We start from the raw sequence: 19,168 nt of genomic DNA, 5'->3' as shown, positions 1-19,168 counted from the left end.
CCTCTATGCAGACGACACCATTCTGTATACTTCTGGCCCTTCTTTGGACACTGTGTTAATTAACCTCCAGACGAGCTTCAGTGCCATACCACTCTCCTTCCGTGGCCTCCAACTGCTCTTCAATGCAAGTAAAACTAAATGCATGCTCTTCAACCGATCGCTGCCCGCACCTGCCGCCCTTCCAGCATCACTACTCTGGACGGTTCTGACTTAGAATATGTGGACAACTACAAATACCTAGGTGTCTGGTAAGACTGTAAACTCTCCTTCCAGACTCACATGAAGCATCTCCAATCCCAAATTAAATCTAGAATCAGCCTCCTATTTCGCAACAAAGCATCCTTCACTCATGCTGCCAAGCATACCCTCGTAAAACTGACCATCCTACCGATCCTCGATTTTGGCGATGTCATTTACAAAATAGCCTCCAACACTCTACTCAGCAAATTGGATGCAGTCTATCACAGTGCCATCCGTTTTGTCACCAAGCCCCGTATACTACCCACCATTGCGACCTGTACACTCTCGTTGGCTGGCCCTCGCATCATGATCGTCGCCAAACCCACTGGCTCCAGGTCATCTACAAGTCTCTGCTAGGTAAGGCCCTGCGTAATCTCAGCTCACTGGTCACCATAGCAGCACCTATCCATAGCACGCTCTCCAGCAGGTATATCTCACTAGTCACCCCCAAAGCCAATTTCTCCTTTGGCCGCCTTTCCTGACAGTTCTCTGCTGCCAACGACTGGAACGGACTGCAAAAATCCCTGAAGCTGGAGACACATATCTCCCTCACTAGCTTTAAGCACCAGCTATCAGAGCAGCTCTCAGATCACTGCACCTGTACATAGCCCATCTGTAATATAGCCCATCAAACCTCATCCCCATACTGTATTTATTTATTCATCTTGCTCCTTTGCACCCAGTATCTCTACTTGCACATTCATCTTCTGCACATCAATCACTTCAGTGTTTAATTTGTATATTGTAATTACTTTGCCACCATGGCCACTATTTATTGCCTTACCTCCCTTATCTTACCTCATTTGCACACACTGTATATATATTTTTTCTACTGTATTATTAACTGTATGTTTGTTAATTCCATGTGTAACTCTGTGTTGTTGTATGTGTCAAACTGTTTTGCTTTATTCTTGGCCAGGTCGCAGTTGTAAATGAGAACTTGTTCTCAACCAGCCTACCTGGTTAAATAAAAGTTTTTTTTTTTAAATATATTTTTTTATAAATAATTGTATTGTGTTTTGGAGAAAATGGGGGTCATGTTCGCAGAAACTGCATAAAGTTACTGTGAAAACAAGGTAAATAAAAGCAATTTTTCCCAGTTCCTCTCTATGAGCAGTTACTACCTTTGTGCTTGGTAAGGCAGTATTGCTAGTCGCACTACCCAAATTGCTGGCTTCCTAAATACAGTGGGGAGACCAAGTATTTGATACACTGCCGATTTTGCAGGTTTTCCTACTTACAAAGCATGTAGAGGTCTGTAATTTTTTATCATAGGTACACTTCAACTGTGAGAGACGGAATCTAAAACAAAAATCCAGAAAATCACATTGTATAATTTTTAAGTAATTAATTTGAATTTTATTGAAATATGATGATGATTGTTAGCTGTGGTGCTATCCTCAGATAATAGCATTGTTTGCTTTCGCCGTAAAGCATTTTTGAAATCTGACACGTTGGCTGGATTCACAACAAGTGTAGCTTTAATTTGGTATATTGAATATGTGATTTCATGAAAGTTTACTTTCTATAGTAATTCATTTGAATTTGGCGCTCTGCATTTTCACTGGATGTTCGCCAGGTTGGACACTATCGTCCCACATATCCCAGAGAGGTTAAGGATCGGTGTCCTGCTAACGGGACAACTTCCGGTGAAACTGGAGGGCGCGCAATTCAAATTAATAATCATAAATATTATGGATTTTAAACATGTAGGTACATATAAGTGTCTTATATTGTCTGAAAGCTTATAATCATGTTAATCTAACTGCACTGTCCGATTTACAGTAGCTATTACAGCGAAAACATGCCATGCGATTGTTTGAGGACGGCGCCCCACATCAAAATATTTTTCCACGGGCACAGGTTTCATACATTCACATATAATGATTAAATAATTCACTGACTTTAAAAAAAATCTTCCTCTGATTTGTCATCCAAAGGGTCCCAGCTATAACATGTAGTGTAGTTTTGTTAGATAAAATCCATCTTTATATCCCAAAAAGTCTGTTTAGTTGGCGCCATCGATTTGAGTAATCCACTCGTTCAACCTGCAGAGAAAGGAATCCAAAAATGTATCCCTAAACTTTGTTTCAACAAGTCAAAGTACGTTTCTATTTACTCCTCAGACACCCTAAAATGTAATTAAACTATAAAATTTATTTCAGAAAGAAGTATGTTCAATAGGAGACCTATTTTAGCAGTAATGTCTTCATGGTGCGCACAAACACGAATTTCCAAGACTGTGTCCTTCTACTGAAACTGTTATTTCTTCTTATTTTTTTAAGTTAAAAGCCTGAAGCCTTGAAATAGACTGCTGACACCCTGTGGAAGCCATAGGAATTGCATCAAGAGAGCTAATGTTCAATATGACTGTCACGTTCCTGACCTGTTTTCTGTTAGTTTTTGTATGTGTTAGCTGGTCAGGACGTGAGTTTGGGTGGGCAGTCTATGTTTTCTGTTTCTATGTTGGTTTGGGTACCTAATATGGTTTTCAATTAGAGGCAGGTGGTTTTCATCTCCTCTGATTGAGAATCATATTAAGGTAGGTGGGGTCACATTGTTTGTTTGTGGGTGGTTGTCTCCTGTGTTAGTGTCTGTCTATGTTGCACCATACGGGACTGTTTCGGTTTGTTTGTTCATTTTGTTTGTTCGGTTTTTATGTAGTCATTTTCCCTGTTCGTGCGTTCTTCGTGTTACATGTAAGTTCTTACGTCCAGGTTTGTCTACATTCGTTTTGTTATTTTGTTAGTTAATTCAAGTATAGTTCGTTTTTTGTCTTCGTTGTTTTGTCGTGTCTAAATAAATATCATGTCTAAGTATCACGCTGCGTCTTGGTTCAATCCATGCTCCTCCTCTTCAGAGGAAGAGGAGAACCGTTACAGAACCACCCACCAATCCAGAACCAAGCAGCGTGAGTTCGAGCAGTGGACATGGGAGGACGTGTTAAATGGAAAAGGTTGCTACACATGGGAGGAGATCCGAGCTGGAAGAGATCGCCTTCCAATGGAACAGCTGGAGGCGATTAGGAGAGCGGAGGCAACGGGAGAGAGAGACCGGATTTATGAAGGTACGCGGCTAGCACGGAAGCCCGTGAAGAAACCCCAAAAATGTCTTGGGGGGGGGCTAAGAGGTAGTGGGCCAAGGGCAGGTAGGAGACCTGCGCCCACTTCCCAGGCTAACCGTGGAGAGCGGGAGTACGGGCAGACGCCGTGTTACGCAGTAGAGCGCACGGTGTCTCCTGTACGTGTAACCCCGGTGCGGGTTATTCCACCTCCCCGCACTGGTAGGGCTAGATTGAGCATTCAGCCAAGTGCCATGAAGCCGGCTCTACATATCTGGCCACCAGTGCGTCTCCTTGGGCCGGCTTATATGGCACCAGCCTTACGCATGGTGTCCCCGGTTCGCCTACATAGCCCGGTGCGGGTTATTCCACCTCCCCGCACTGGGCGGGCGACGGGGAGCATTCAACCAGGTAAGGTTGGGCAGGCTCAATGCTTAAGGGAGCCAGTACGCCTGCACGGTCCGGTATTTCCGGCGCTACCTCCTCGCCCCAGCCTAGTACCACCAGTGCCTACACCACGCACCAGGCTTCCAGTGCGTTTTCAGAGCCCTGTTCCTCCTCCACGCACTCTTCCTATGGTGCGTGTCTCCAGCCCAGTGCCTCCAGTTCCGGCACCACGCACTAAGCCACCTGTGCGTCTCCAGAGCCCTGTACACACTGTTCCTTCTCCCCGTACTCGTCCTGATGTGCGTGCCCTCAGCCCGGTGCCACCAGTGCCGGTACCACGCACCAGGCAAATAGTACACTTTGAGAGTCCAGTGTGCCCTGTCCCTGCTCCCCGCACTAGCATGAAGGTGCGTGTCCTTAGCCCGGTGCCTCCAGTTCCGGCACCACGCACCAGGTCTACAGTGCGCCTTATCCGGCCAGAGCCATCCGTCTCCCCAGCGCCATCTGAGCCATCCGTCTCCCCAGCGCCATCTGAGCCATCCGTCTCCCCAGAGCCATTAGAGCCATCCGTCTGTCCCGAGCCATTAGAGCCGCCCGTCTGTCCCGAGCCGTCAGAGCCGATAGTCAGTCAGGAGCCGCTAGAGCCATTCGTCAGACAGGATCTGCCAGAGCCGCCAACCAGACAGGATCTGCCAGAGCCGCTAACCAGACGGGATCTGCCAGAGCCGCTAACCAGACAGGATCTGCCAGAGCCGCCAACCAGACAGGATCTGCCAGAGCCGCCAACCAGACAGGATCTGCCAGAGCCGCCAACCAGACAGGATCTGCCAGAGCCGCCAACCAGACAGGATCTGCCAGAGCCGCCAGTGAGCCATGAGCGTCCAGAGCCGCCAGTGAGCCATGAGCGTCCAGAGCCGCCAGTGAGCCATGAGCGTCCAGAGCCGTCAGCCAGCCATGAGCGTCCAGAGCCGTCAGCCAGCCATGAGCGTCCAGAGCCGTCAGCCAGCCATGAGCGTCCAGAGCCGTCAGCCAGCCATGAGCGTCCAGAGCCGTCAGCCAGCCATGAGCGTCCAGAGCCGTCAGCCAGCCATGAGCGTCCAGAGCCGTCAGCCAGCCATGAGCGTCCAGAGCCGTCAGCCAGCCCGGAGCTGCCAGTAATCCGGAACTGCCCCTCAGTCCAGAGCTGTCTCTCTGTCCGGAGCTGCCTTTCAGTCCGGAGTTGCCCCTCTATCCTGAGCTATCTCTCTATCCTGAGCTACCTCTCTATCCTGAGCTACCTCTCTATCTCGACCTACCTCGCTGTCCTGAGCTACCTTGTCCCGGAGCTGTCCCTTATCTTGGTGTTGCCTCTTATATTAGGTGGGTGGAAAAAGAGGGTGGTCATTCTAAGGGGGAGATGTAAGCTGGGATTGACTATGGTGGGGTGGGGACCTCGCCCTGAGCCTGAGCCACCACCGTGGTCAGATGCCCACCCAGACCCTCCCCTAGACTTTTGGTGGTGCGTTCGGAGTACGCACCTTGAGGGGGGGGGTTATGTCATGTTCCTGACCTGTTTTCTGTTAGTTTTTGTATGTGTTAGCTGGTCAGGACGTGAGTTTGGGTGGGCAGTCTATGTTTTCTGTTTCTATGTTGGTTTGGGTACCTAATATGGTTCTCAATTAGAGGCAGGTGGTTTTCATCTCCTCTGATTGAGAATCATATTAAGGTAGGTGGGGTCACATTGTTTGTTTGTGGGTGGTTGTCTCCTGTGTTAGTGTCTGTCTATGTTGCACCATACGGGACTGTTTCGGTTTGTTTGATCATTTTGTTCGTTCGGTTTTTATGTAGTCATTTTCCCTGTTCGTGCGTTCTTCGTGTTACATGTAAGTTCTTACGTCCAGGTTTGTCTACATTCGTTTTGTTATTTTGTTAGTTAATTCAAGTATAGTTCGTTTTTTGTCTTCGTTGTTTTGTCGTGTCTAAATAAATATCATGTCTAAGTATCACGCTGCGTCTTGGTTCAATCCATGCTCCTCCTCTTCAGAGGAAGAGGAGAACCGTTACAATGACATTTCTCTTGCATTTCTAAGAGGATGGTCTCTCTCAAAAAAATGTCTGGTTGGTTTTCTTTGGGGATTTTCTCCTACCATATCTATTGTGTTATATTCTCCTACATTATTTTAACATTTCTAAACAACGTGTTTTCTTTCCAATGGTACCAATTATATGCATATCCTGGCTTCAGGGCCTGAGCTACAGACAGTTTACTTTGGGCACGTCATTCAGACAGGAAATGGAGAAAAAAGGGGCCTATTCCTAAGAAGCTCAAGCTTGCCACCTTTGGCTAACACAGTCACTTCAAACTGTGCAGCCAGAATAACAGCAAAGTTGCCGCATTTGCAGTTGTTTAAGATGTTTTCTAGTGATTTTTTGGGGATACATAACAATGAGCTGATGATGTGCGATTTCGCCTGGCATATAACATTTGCTCTCTCACCTTGCCACTGTTCAGAAGAGATAGCCAACTACACAGCTAACACAATCACTTCAAACTGAAGCTGATATGACAGCAAACTAGTTGCATTTTCGTGTTTTCTATTGACATTTTTTTGTATATATCCATAAAAATTATACTGATGCATTATTTCGACTGGCTGAGAAAAGTTGCCAGCCTGACTCTCTAATCCAAACTCTCAACACATTTTTTTATTACCATAGGACAGCTGGAGATCGAATTTCACTATTGAAACTATGTTTCAAATCTCGGAGAGACAGCAAGGTTATTACAAATCTCCTCTGTGGAAAACCAAATGCTAGTCTAAAAGAAATGGGAGATAATGTCTAAATGCTTTTTACAGTGTAGATCTAGTATATCAATTACCTGGCTGAGCTGATGAGACAATGGATTGAGGAGTCAGATGGAACAGAGCAAATAAGCATTTGAACGTCATAGACTTGGTGGTAACTTGTGGAATAGACACCGGCTCAAATGCAGTTTTAACCAATCAGCACCCAGGATTAGAGCTGCTCATTGCATAATTTGAAACAATCCACAGCTATATATATATAAAAAAAGCTAATGATCCTCTGTGGCTAAGTCATGCTCCCTGGTGAAGTATTTTTAATTATTTTATTTAGACAGGAGTAATTATATAATTTTGCTGAAATTTCAATTTACTTTAGAGCATCCTAACAGTGCACTGTGCACTTTCCTTTCCTATTTGCAAGATGCTGAACCCAGAGATCTGATATAATGATGAGATGCTCATGTCTCTGCCCTAACAACGGGAGTCTCTGTCCCCAAAGATGGGAAGGCAGGCGACAAGCTTAGGTCTGCATATTATTCCCATAGAAAAACATTGGGCTTATAATAGACAGATTTTGGCGAGTGAACCCTCTCGCTTAGCCTCTTCCTCTCTGCTGAAACTACACTGACTGCACAAAACATTAAGGACACTCTTTCCATGGTACAGACTGACTAGGTGAATCCAGGTGAAAGCTATGATCCCTTATTGACGTCACTTGCTAAATCCACTTCAAATCAGTGTAGATGAAGGGGAGGAGACAGGTTAAAGAAGGATTTTTAAGCCTTGAGACAATTGAGACATGCATTGTGTATGAGTGCCATTCAGAGGGTGAAGGGGCAAGACAAAAGATGTAAGTGCCTTTCAACGGGGTATGGTAGTAGGTGCCAGGCACACCGGTTTGTGTCAAGAACTGCACCACTGCTGGGTTTTTCAAGCTCAACAGTTTCCCATGTGTATCAAGAATGGTCCACCACCCAAAGGACATCAAGCCAACTTGACACAACTGTGGGAAGCATTTGGAGTCAACATGGGCCAGCATCCCTGTGGAACTTTTTCCACACCTTGTAGAGTCCATGCCTTGATGAATTGAGGCTGTTCTGAGGGCAAAGGGGAGGGGAGGTTCAACTGAGATTGAAATGTAATACCAATAACGAGGCTATACACAGGGGGTACAAGTACTGAGTCAATAGACAGAGGTTAATTCAGGTAATTCAGGTAATATGTACATGTAAGTAGGGGTAAAGTGGCTATGCATAGATAATAAACAGCGAGCAAGAGCAGCGTAAAAAAAGGTGGGGTCAATGCAAGGCCTGGGGATAGAAGCTGTTAAGAAGCCTTTTGGACCTACACTTGGCACTGTGTGTGTGTCCAGTGCACCAGACCTCTGTCTGTGTGTCGAAGGATGATTAAAAGAGGTTGAGGGTTCTAGGTTGTTAAGCGTGTCATACTTTTTGTGTCTGTGTGTCTAAGTACTCTTGAGTTATCGCTGCCTGTTTTACACATCTTCTCTGCCTCTTCCTCAGCTCTGCCTCATAGCCCTGTCCCTGCCAATGGCAGCCTCTACGCCAGAGTGAGGAAGAGGAGTAGTGACAAAGGAGGTGATATGTTTCCCAATGCAACCAGTGGCCCTATCCCCAGTCACCTCGCCTTGTCAGCCAGTAGGGATTCAGGCCTCTCTATTGCCTCCCAGTGGACAGGGGTTATTACTGCAGTGAGCCCCGGGAGAGGGCCCAGTGAGGACGAACGTACCCAGCAAAGGAGTCTTCTATCTGGGGTTGGCCTGGAGAAGGCTCAGCCTCCTCTGGAAGACATGACAAAGCTCCCAGTCTCCAGTAATAGAGAGGGGAAGTTGGACGGGGACAAGGAAGGCTTAGGGCAGCCTGTCAATGAGGAGGCCTTGCTCAGTGAGAGGGAGACAGACATCCTGGATGATGACGAGGTTATCCCTGAGGCTAGCCCCGCATTGGACAGGCATAGCTCGGCTAGCATTGGTTCATTGTCCTCTGAGAGCCTGCCTGAAGCCCAGCAATTGGTCCAGAGTGGAAGTGGATACTCCACCCCCTCCACCTACACCACCCAATCATGGGTGCAGCAGCAGCAGACGGTCGACGCCCCAGAGGGGGAGGAGCAAACAGACAGGGGGCGGGACAGCCCTGTGGATACACCTCCTCTGATTGGTCCAAACACCCTGTCAGTTCCAGACATGCCCAATACGGGGACCAGCAGAAGAGAGGCGGTGCAGAGACGAGTGGAGGGAGGGGAGGGGGTTGAGAGGTCGCCTGTGCAGATGGACAGCAACAAACATTCCACACACACCACATATGCCACACACACCACACATGTCCAACACAGTACACATGCTACACACACCACACACACCACACACACACCCTTACCCTCGGGGGAACCCTGTGGGGAGGAGGAGCTTGCCTCGTTAGCAACAGACATGGATGAGTCCATCGAGCAGCTCAACCGGTTGATCCTAGACCTGGACCCCACCTTCATACCTGTCCCCACCCGACATCCCGCCCTTCCCCTGTACCGCTCCGCCTCCCTCCACACCAATGGGATAAGCCAAACGACAACCCACGCCAACGCTAGCCAATCAGGTGAGACCATGTTAACCAGAGCGGGGTTCCATCCTTCTCATTCAAATAACATCATACTGATGAGCTAGCAATGACTTCAAATTGAACATCTGTTTGTCTAATTTGAGATACTGTAGAATCACAATAGAATCACAAGGAAAGGCTCTGTCCCTCTGTTACAGTTATGATATTTCAATATTCATCTTAAAAATACAAATTTAAAGGTGATTTTATTCGTTTTATCCCAAAAATCTTACAGGTAAAACATTCAGTCAGTTAAAATGAGAATCAATCAGTCAATCCATCGTCAATAAAAAATTCTAAAGAATAAACAATTCAAACAATAACCAAATGGTCATCCAATCAAAAAATAAATAAAATAATAGCAATCAAAAAAGAATCAGAAGAAATAGTCTGTCAGTCAATCTGAATGTCAGTCTGTGTGTTGGGGGAGGGGTGGGACATGGGCTGGCAATTGCTGGATGGAGGCGACAGTTGTGGCTGTATCCTCTGCCCTCTATGGATGAATTCCCTAGTGGGGAGGCAACCATGAACAGCCATCTGGAGTGTGTATTTCTGTTCTGATGGTAATGTCAGGGTCATGGTTTCTGGGATGACTTGGGTGGTGGTGGTGGGGGCTGTTTCTGGGACGTTTGGGTGTTGGGTTGGGCGTTGTATGTGGAAAGTTCTGGGTCTGGGACTGGTTCCGGCTTCTTCATTGTTGTTGTCTGGTGGATGGGGTGGGGGTTAGTGGGGTTGGGTTTTTTGGCTCTTACCCTGCCTGTGTGGGAACTGGGGCAGGTTCTGAAGAAGTGGCTGCCGTTTCTGCACAGTTTACAGGGTGCAGTCCAAAGTGGGAAGGTTGTCTTTACAGCTCTTACAGATGATGGCTGTGCAGGCTGTGGCCAGATGGCCCAGTTGGCTACAGTTCATGCACAGTTTGGGCATTTATACACAGTACCAGTCAAAAGATTGGACACTCATTCCAGGGTTTTTCTTAAATGTGTACTATTTTCTACATTGCATAATAATTGTGAAGACATCGAAACTATGAAATAACACATATGGAATCATGAAGTTTGAAACAAATCAAAATATATTTTATATTTGTGATTCTTCAAAGTAGCCACACTTTGCCTTGATGACAGCTTTGCATACACTTGGCATTCTCTCTTTATTTATTCCCATCAATAAAGAGAGAAATATATATTTTTTTTTACATAAATGCGCTATATAGTTATTAAAATTGAGTGATATCTGTATTGCCCTTAGACTACACCACTGCTGTTGACCTTACCTCCAAGTGTTTATTCAAGTTGGATGTATAATCTTTGGATGCCGATAACAGTCACACCGTTGGAAGACATAGCTTGGACTGTTGCCTACAAAAACCTATTCCTGCTCGTTTCACACGATCCAGCCAACGCATTTGGTGTGTCATCGTGGTGGTCTCTGACTTGTGTTCAGACTCGCTCAGGCGGAAAACAAACTTAAACTTGCAACTGTTTTCAATGCTGATTTGAATGTCATTTAGAAAACAGAATTGTGTCCCCAATTTTTTTTCTCAAACATCCTTTTTTAATTTATTAGAAATCCTAGAAGTGTTCATCTAGTTTTTCAATAGTATCTGTAATCAAATTACTATGTTTTTGCTGTTAACTTAACGGATTACACTTTCAGTTTTATGTAACAGATTACATGTAATCCGATACTCCCCAACCCTGACAGTACAGCTCTTCAGTTACAGTACATATTTACATTGGAATCCCCCAGAAACATACTGTACAACAGTCCTCTGACTGTCTGTCTGTCTGGCATGAGAACTCAGTGACATGATGCCAGAGGCCAGGCTAAAGAAAATAAAGCTATGCCAGCTTTCAGCTGTTTAGACAGAGAGCTGAACCGCAGGTAGTTGAGTTAATCATAGTTTGGTTTGGTTTGGGTATGTTCTCCTAGCAGAGTTCACTACTTCCAACACAGACATGCTTTATTCGCCTTTGTCCGCTATGTTTGCTGAGTGGGTGTAAAAGTTTGACTTGAACCGGTAATTGGAACTTTTATATAAGCACTGTAAAATCAGGTCCTCATAGGTACAGTACAGTAACTGACTTAAACTAATCTTTTGAAGTGACTGGAAGAAATGTCTTCACAGCTAGGATTATATGTAGCAGTGCCTGAGAAAACATAGCTGTATTCGTTGCAGTTGGAACTGTACAATGTGACAAACAAACTGGTGTAATGACAATTAACTAGATGTGAACTTAGTGTGTGTGTGTGTGTGTGTGTGTGTGTGTGTGTGTGTGTGTGTGTGTGTGTGTGTGTGTGTGTGCGCATTCACACATCAAGTCTCCTCTTGAGTTGGGCTCGGGGTTGGAACAACTGTTGAACATCTGAGCTCGTGGTTGTTTGTGGGGGAGGGGTGGGGAGAGTGTGCGTATGTATCCCACATATGTTGCTATGGGGTAATGATGTTAGGGACAGGGTAGGATGATTCACAATAATTGCTTGCCGAAAATGTAATTTTTGTAATGTCAGTCCTAGTTATTGGTAACAATCCTTCATAGGAAGGGCCTACATTATTACACATACTATTCGTTAATTGTGGAAACAAACTAAGATATGCAATCATTTTTTACATAATATATATATCATATTTATAACTACATACAGCATAATCAAGTTGTGGGCATTGGAAATGCTTTTGGCTGTTGACCTGCTTCTTTTCTCTAGCTTGCATAGTGTGCTCTTTTCAAAGGATGGGTCCCAGTCTCTGGGGGGGGCCTGGTATCCAGGTGGGCAGGGGTGGTCTGCCAGTCAATGGGAAGACCACCCAACTTGGGATGCGGGGAGGTTTTAGCGGGTAGTGGAGAAGAATTGGAGGTTTACTCAATCGCAGTGAAAATATCGTGTTACAACTATATGGACACTCAATCATCATGGTACTTTTTAACGGTACGTTTACAAACATACAGTATGTTATGATAACTGGAATTGAAGCTTGTATCTCATTATGGCAAATGGTGAAATAAGTATAGCCAGTTATAATTGTAATGGCCTAGCAGATAATAAGAAAACACGATCAGTATTTACCTGGATAAAAGAGAAGGAATATAATATCTACTCCAATGGGCAAAGAAACTCAAAAGGGGTGATGATATTAATTAACGATAATTTCATCCGAATGTGTAAGTGTACTTCATTACTTATTGGATCACTTCTACATTACCATGTAGTTTACCAATAACACGGTCTGACGGTGAAGTGGACATACTAGGTATTTATATCCTAAAGAAATAAATGATCTAACTACAATACATTTGAATAGAAAGTCAGCAAAAATAGATAACATCTTGATACCATGGAAAGGAAAATACCTGTCTGTTTGTCGAAAAATCACCATGATTAACTCTTTAGTCATATACTAGTTTACCTAGTTGCTTATGGCCTTATGGCCCTGCCTACACCTAACAACTTGTTTTTTAAATTATATGACAGCTGTGCCATGCAGGTTGCAAAATAGTTGGGAGAGATTTTCATTGTACCGGTTCTATGGCACATGGTTGATGAACTGAAACACAAAATGACGCTGGATTCAAAGCTTAGAGTTTTTCAATTTAAATTATAATACAAAATTATTAAAACAAATATAATGTCATATTTATATGGGGGATACAACCATCCCAACTCTCCAGATTTCTTCTTCTAAGGGACGGAATCATTAGATCACATTAGATCACTAGATCACCCATATGTAGTTTGTTTTTGGTCGCAGGTTCAGGAATGGTTGAAGAATTGTAACATTTACTTGGAGCTAACTCTGCAAATAGCACTGCTGGGTGATTTGGAAAGTCATAGTCAATCGATCAATAACATAATAATACTCTTAGCAAAAAAATATATTTTATTTACAATCTGTAGAAACTATGAGAATATTTTTTTTTAAACTTTTGTGAAAAATCACAACACAATTGAACAATATATGGGGGACTAAAACTAACAAAAAACAAAATAACCAATGTAAAATATACTGTAAATAAAATGTATATAGTATGTATAAGCCTGAAGTAGAAGCCTGTCACGATCGTCTTGACTTTGAATGGAGGACCAAAACGCAGCGTGTGAAAAACAAGACATCTTCTTTTAATGAAGGAAAAACAAACACTTACAAAATGAACAAAACAACCGATCGTGAAGCTAAGAAGAACTAAGTGCACACATGCAACATAGAACATAGACATAGACAATTACCCACATTAACCTAGTGCCTATGGCTGCCTTAAATATGGCTCCCAATCAGAGACAATTAATGACATCTGTCTCTGATTGAGAACCATTCAGGCAACCATAGACACAGCTAGACACCTATACTAAACACAAACCCATCTACTCTATTTAACCCCCTAAACCATACAACCACCCTAGACACTACAAAAACACATACATTCCCCATGTCACACCCTGACCTAACTAAAAAAACACAAAGAAAACAAAGAATACTAAGGCCAGGGTGTGACAAAGCCTAAGTAGTGTTGTCCATTAATTCACTCCAATCAGAGATGGATGATAGGGTTGGGGAAAAAAATAAAGAAGGAAATACATAAAAAATATATGCAATACCAGTCAAAAGTTTGGACACACCTACTAATTCATATTTTTATTATACATTGTAGAATAATAGTGAAGACATCAAAACATATGGAATCATGTAGTAACAAATAGTGTTAAAACAAATCCAAATATATTTTTGATTTTAGGATTTTCAAAGTAGCCACCCTTTGCCTTGATGACAGCTTTTCACACTCTTGGCATTCTCTCAACCAGCTTCACCTGGAATGGTTTTTCCAAAAGTCTTGGAGGAGTTCCCACATATGCTTAGCACTTGTTGGCTGCTTTTCCTTCACTCTGCGGTCCAACTCATCCCAAACCATCTCAATTGGGTTGAGATCGGGTGATTGTGGAGGCCAGGTTATCTGATGCAGCAATCCACCACACTCCTTCTTGGTCAAATAGCCCTTACACGGCCTGGAGGTGTGTTGGGTCATTGTCCTGTTGAAAAACAAATGATAGTCCCACTAAGTGCAAACCAGATGGGATGGAGTGTCGTTGTAGAATGCTGAGGTAGCCATGCAGGTTAAGTGTGCCTTGAATTCTAAATAAATCACTGACAGTGTCACCAGCGAAGCACCCCCAGACCATCGTACTTCCTCCTCCATGCTTCACGGTGGGAACCACACATGCGGAGACGGTCCGTTCACTTACATGGCGGTTGGAACCAAAAATCTAAAATTTGGACTCATCAGACCAACGGACCCATTTCCACGGGTGTAATGTCCATTGCTTGTGTTTCTTGTCCCAATCAAGTCTATTTTTCTTCTTGGTGTCCTTTAGTAGTGGTTTCTTTGCAGCAATTTGACCATGAAGGCCTGATTCATGCAGTCTCCTCTGAACAGTTGATGTTGAGATGTGTTTGTTACTTGAACTCTGAAGCATTTATTTGGGATGCAATTTCTAAGGCTGGTGACTCTAATGAACTTATCTTCTGCAGCAGAGATAACTCTGGGTTTTCCTTTCCTGTGGCGGTCCTCATGAGAGCCAGTTTCATCATAGCTGCACTCTAAGAAACTTTCAAAGTTTTAGAAATGTTCCGTATTGACTGACCTTCATGTCTTAAAGTAATGATGGACTGTCATTTCTCTTTGCTTATTTGGGCTGTTCTTGACATAATATGGACTTGATATTTTACCAAATATGACTATCTTCTGTAAATCACCCTTACCTTGTCACAACACAACTGATTGGCTCAAACACGTTAAGAAGGACAGAACTTAACAAGGCACACCTGTTAATTGAAAAGCATTGTGGGTGGATCGTTCATAAAAAGGCTGCAAGCAAAACACACATGATCTATTCTCTCTGTTTCTCTCTCTCTGTGTCTCTGTCTCTATCTGTCTGTCTTGTCTTTCTGTATTCAGGCTGGAAGCACAGACAGGCCAGTGAGGTTACAGATTACCCAGGGTTCCATAGTCCGGGTTGGAGCGGAGCCCAGACGTTCCAGAACTCTCTGATCTTCAGGCCCAACCTCCTTCCCTCCCAGGTATACACACACACAACACCTCAACTTACCCACCTCCCAGTTAAACACACCACCCCCTACTGGTTACACACCTGTTATACACCATTATACTCAATAGTCATGGGTATGCTAGGAGTTGTTTTCCTTGGTCATGATCATGCGGTTAGTAAAACACCTGGCTATGTCCATGGTTAATCTATGTTGAATTCCATTTAAACTACAGTAGTTCATGTTTGTGTTGGTGTGAAGCAGAAGAACTGTGGTGGTCAGGCTGTTTTGTCTGAAATGCTGAGATTCCCGTCTGTGTCCCAAATGGCACCCTATTCCATATAAAGTGCGCTATTTTAACCCGAGCCCTCTGCAGGCCCTGGGAAAAGTAGTGCACTATAATGGGAATAAGGTGCCATTTGGGATGCAACTCTCACACCTATTCTCATGGCAGGGCAACATGAATAGCAAGAACAGCTGCACACACAGATCACAAGTCTGCCCGGCATGTTTGTGTGTTTACAGTGTGGCCGTCTCTACAGCATGGACAGTGTGGACTATGAAGGACAGACTCCAGTGACGGAGAGCTGTGACATAGTCCCACCCACACCAGCATTTCCTGTTTCTCCTCCAACACCCTATGGTAAGAGACAGTGAATAAAAAAATGAAGATGTGTGTGTGTGTGTGTGTGTGTGTGTGTGTGTGTGTGTGTGTGTGTGTGTGTGTGTGTGTGTGTGTGTGTGTGTGTGTGTGTGTGTGTGTGTGTGTGTGTGTGTGTGTGTGTGTGTGTGTGTGTGTGTGTGTGTGTGTGTGTGTGTGTGTGTGTTATTCTATCATATCTGATCAGACATCTTCTCTCTTCCCCAGTGAATAGTTTTCCAGCTGTCTCTTACCTGAGGCATAGCAAGGGACAGTGGGAGATGAGCAGAACATCACAAGGTACATTTATACTCTGTTACTATGCTTTTTGTGTGTGTGTGTGTGTGTATGTGTGAGCGAGCGAGAGCGAGAGATGTTCCTGCTTGGTTGGAAGGAACACCCAGTTTAAACCCAAACCTTTGAGCTGTGATTAATGCTGGACAGGGTTCAGAGGCAGGGTGGAATTCTTAAGTGGTACGCATAATCCATTATACTTTCATTATTATGCCCCCACTTTGCCCTCTGAACCTGGCCTCTCCACTGCTGATGTGCACATGGTTGCATTTGTAATACCGAATGATGGGCATGAGGGATTTGTCTAGGGTCACAGACCCGTGGGGCGGCAGGTAGCCTAGCGGTTAAGAGCGTTGGGTCAGTACACAAAAGGTTGCTGGTTTGACTCCCCGAGCCGACTATATGTGAACAATCTGTTGATGTGCCCTTGAGCTAGGAACTTAACCCTAATTGTTCCTTTAAGTCACTCTGGTTAAGAGTTTCTGTTAAATGACTCAAATGTGACTGTAGATAGGAGTTTTGTGAGATGCATTGGTGTTCATTGTCCTGTATAGGATGTTTTAGTCTGGGACAAACCAGAGGTAACAGGGAAATAAAGAGATCAATCTCATTCTATCCCATTGACAGAAGCCAGTCCAGCTGATACTGTAAATCATGGTATAATTAGCCCACTGTACAGAGATGAAGTGACTTCTGTTGGCAGGATGCCCACATACAAAAAAACTACAGTTGAGTGGCCACGCATGACTCCAACAACATCATTAAGTTTGCCGACAGCACAACGGTGGTGGGCCTGATCACCGACGACAATTAGACATCATATAGGGAGGAGGTCAGAGACCTGGCATTGTGGTACCAGGACAACAACCTCTCCCTCAATGTCAGTAAGACAAAGGAGCTGATCTTGGACCACAGGAAACAGAGGGCCGAGCACGCCTCAATTCACATCAATGGGGCTGTAGTGGAGCGGTTCGAAATTTTGAAGTTCCTTCACTAAGGATCTATCACATCCAAACACATCAACACAATCGTGAAGATGGCACAACAACGCCTCTTCCCCCTCAGTAGGCTGAAAAGACTAAAAAAAGTTAAACAGCTGCACCATCGAGAGCATCTTGACTGGCTGCATCACTGCTTGGTATGGCAACTCCTTGGCATCTGACCGCAAGGCGCACAGAGTGTAGTATGTACAGCCCAGTACATTACTGGGACTGAGCTCCCTGCCATCCAGGACCTCTATACCAGGCGATGTCAGAGGAAGGACCAAAAAATTGTCAGAGACTCCAGCCACCCAAGCCACAGACTGTTCCCTCTGCTCGCACACACACACACACACACACACACACACACACACACACACACACACACACACACACACACACACACACACACACACACACACACACACACACACACACACACACACACACACACACACACACACACACACACACACACACACACACACACACACACACACACACACACACACACACACCACACACGCTGCTGCTAGTCAGTTTAACCCTACCTATATGTACAGTTCATAACTACCTCAATGACCTCGTACCCCTGCACATCGACTCAATACTAGTGCTCCCTGTCTATAGCCATGTTATTTTCTACTCCCTGTATACAGCCATGTTATTTTACTCTTCATTTGTATTCATTATTCATAGAACCCTTAGCTCGACCCCCTCCGTGGCCATAAAAGTAAATATGCGACCCCTGACCTTCAAGAATGCATTGGAGGAAAGAGATTGCAGAGGCTCTGTAGAAGACAATGCAGAGTGGTCAGTGAGAGGAAGGGGAGGGGGCCTACCCTATCTAGACAGAGGGAATACTCTCTCTCCTCCCTCACTCTCTCTCTCTCTCTCTCTCTCTCTCTCCCTCTATAAAATGCGTACTCAAGCAGTGTCACAAGTCAGTAGCGAACAAAGAACTATTTTCCAACGAGGAATGGATTGGAGTGGAGTGCAGTATAGCATAGGAATGGGACATGGTTTGTCTCTGTGTTCTGTTCCAGTTCCTAAATGACTTCACTCACCACGACAGAAGTTTAACCAGAGAACACACTGCTGCCTTACAACAGAGTTAATATTCAGAGAGATGAAATATAGAGGAGGGAGTGAGTGAAAAGGGACAGAGGGGCAGTGAGCGAGTGAAAGTGGGAGGAGAGGGAGAGAACAGACAGTTCTCTCATTTTAATTATTCCCTTATTTGTGCCGGGAGGCAGACAAACATTCTTCAGCCCCATGGAAAAGACCAGCTGAGCCAGAAGGAGAGACAGAAAGGAAAAGAGTGATAGAGGATTCAGTAAAAAGAAAAGGAGAAGAGTTCCGAGTTTTAGAGAGAGAAAGCGGCAGAGGGGAGAGGGGAGAGAGAGGAGATCTGTTTAGCTGACAGAGCTGTGGCAGTGTGCAGCTCCTGCTTCCTCCAGATAGACACAGTTGGATAGTCCTCTGAACGCCTCTCCATCATGACTGCTTCTCTCGGTATGTACTGTTACTGGACACATAGCTTGTGTGTGTGTGTGTGTGTGTGTGTGTGTGTGTGTGTGTGTGTGTGTGTGTGTGTGTGTGTGTGTGTGTGTGTGTGTGTGTGTGTGTGTGTGTGTGTGTGTGTGTGTGTGTGTGTGTGTGTGTGTGTGTGTGTGTATTTGTTTTTATTATGGATCCCTGTTAGCTGCCAAGGCAGCAGCTTCTCCTCCTGGGGTCCGGCAAAATTAAGGCAGTTATATACAATACAAAAACACTATATTACAATTCACAACAGATTTCACAATACATGAAGTGTGTGCCCTCAGGCCACTACTCCACTACCACATACAGTACATGACCAAATGTATGTGGACACCTGCTCGTCGAACATTTTATTCCAAAATCATGGGCATTAATATGGATTTGGTGCCCCCTTTGCTGCTATAACAGCCTCCATTCTTCTGTGAAGGCTTTCCACTAGATGTTGGAACATTGCAGCGGTGACTTCTACCATTCAGCAACAAGAGCATTAGTGAGGTCGAGCACTGATGTTGGGTGATTAGGCCTGGCTCGCAGTCAGCGTTCCAGTTCATCCCAAAGGTTTTCGATGGGGTTGAGGTCAGGGCTCTGT

The 19,168-nt window shown here is 44.7% G+C and overlaps 1 protein-coding gene across 1 annotated transcript in view; it reads left to right on the top strand.

The window, feature by feature from the left end:
• The window catches only part of LOC139578683 (tensin-3-like), a 70,238-nt gene that overhangs the window by 6,649 nt on the left and 44,421 nt on the right, over positions 1 to 19,168 (top strand). The window contains exons 2-5 of the mRNA XM_071406616.1: positions 7,998 to 9,083; positions 15,035 to 15,156; positions 15,649 to 15,766; positions 15,992 to 16,063. Of these exons, the coding sequence (XP_071262717.1) occupies positions 8,078 to 9,083; positions 15,035 to 15,156; positions 15,649 to 15,766; positions 15,992 to 16,063 (1,318 nt within the window). The 5' untranslated portion in view covers positions 7,998 to 8,077. The remainder of the gene's footprint in view (positions 1 to 7,997; positions 9,084 to 15,034; positions 15,157 to 15,648; positions 15,767 to 15,991; positions 16,064 to 19,168) is intronic.

This window comes from Salvelinus alpinus, chromosome 6 (assembly GCF_045679555.1).
Source record: "Salvelinus alpinus chromosome 6, SLU_Salpinus.1, whole genome shotgun sequence".
Lineage (NCBI taxonomy): Eukaryota > Metazoa > Chordata > Actinopteri > Salmoniformes > Salmonidae > Salvelinus > Salvelinus alpinus.
The sequence above is the reverse complement of the archived record's forward strand: the minus strand, read 5'-3'. Positions and strand labels throughout refer to the sequence as shown.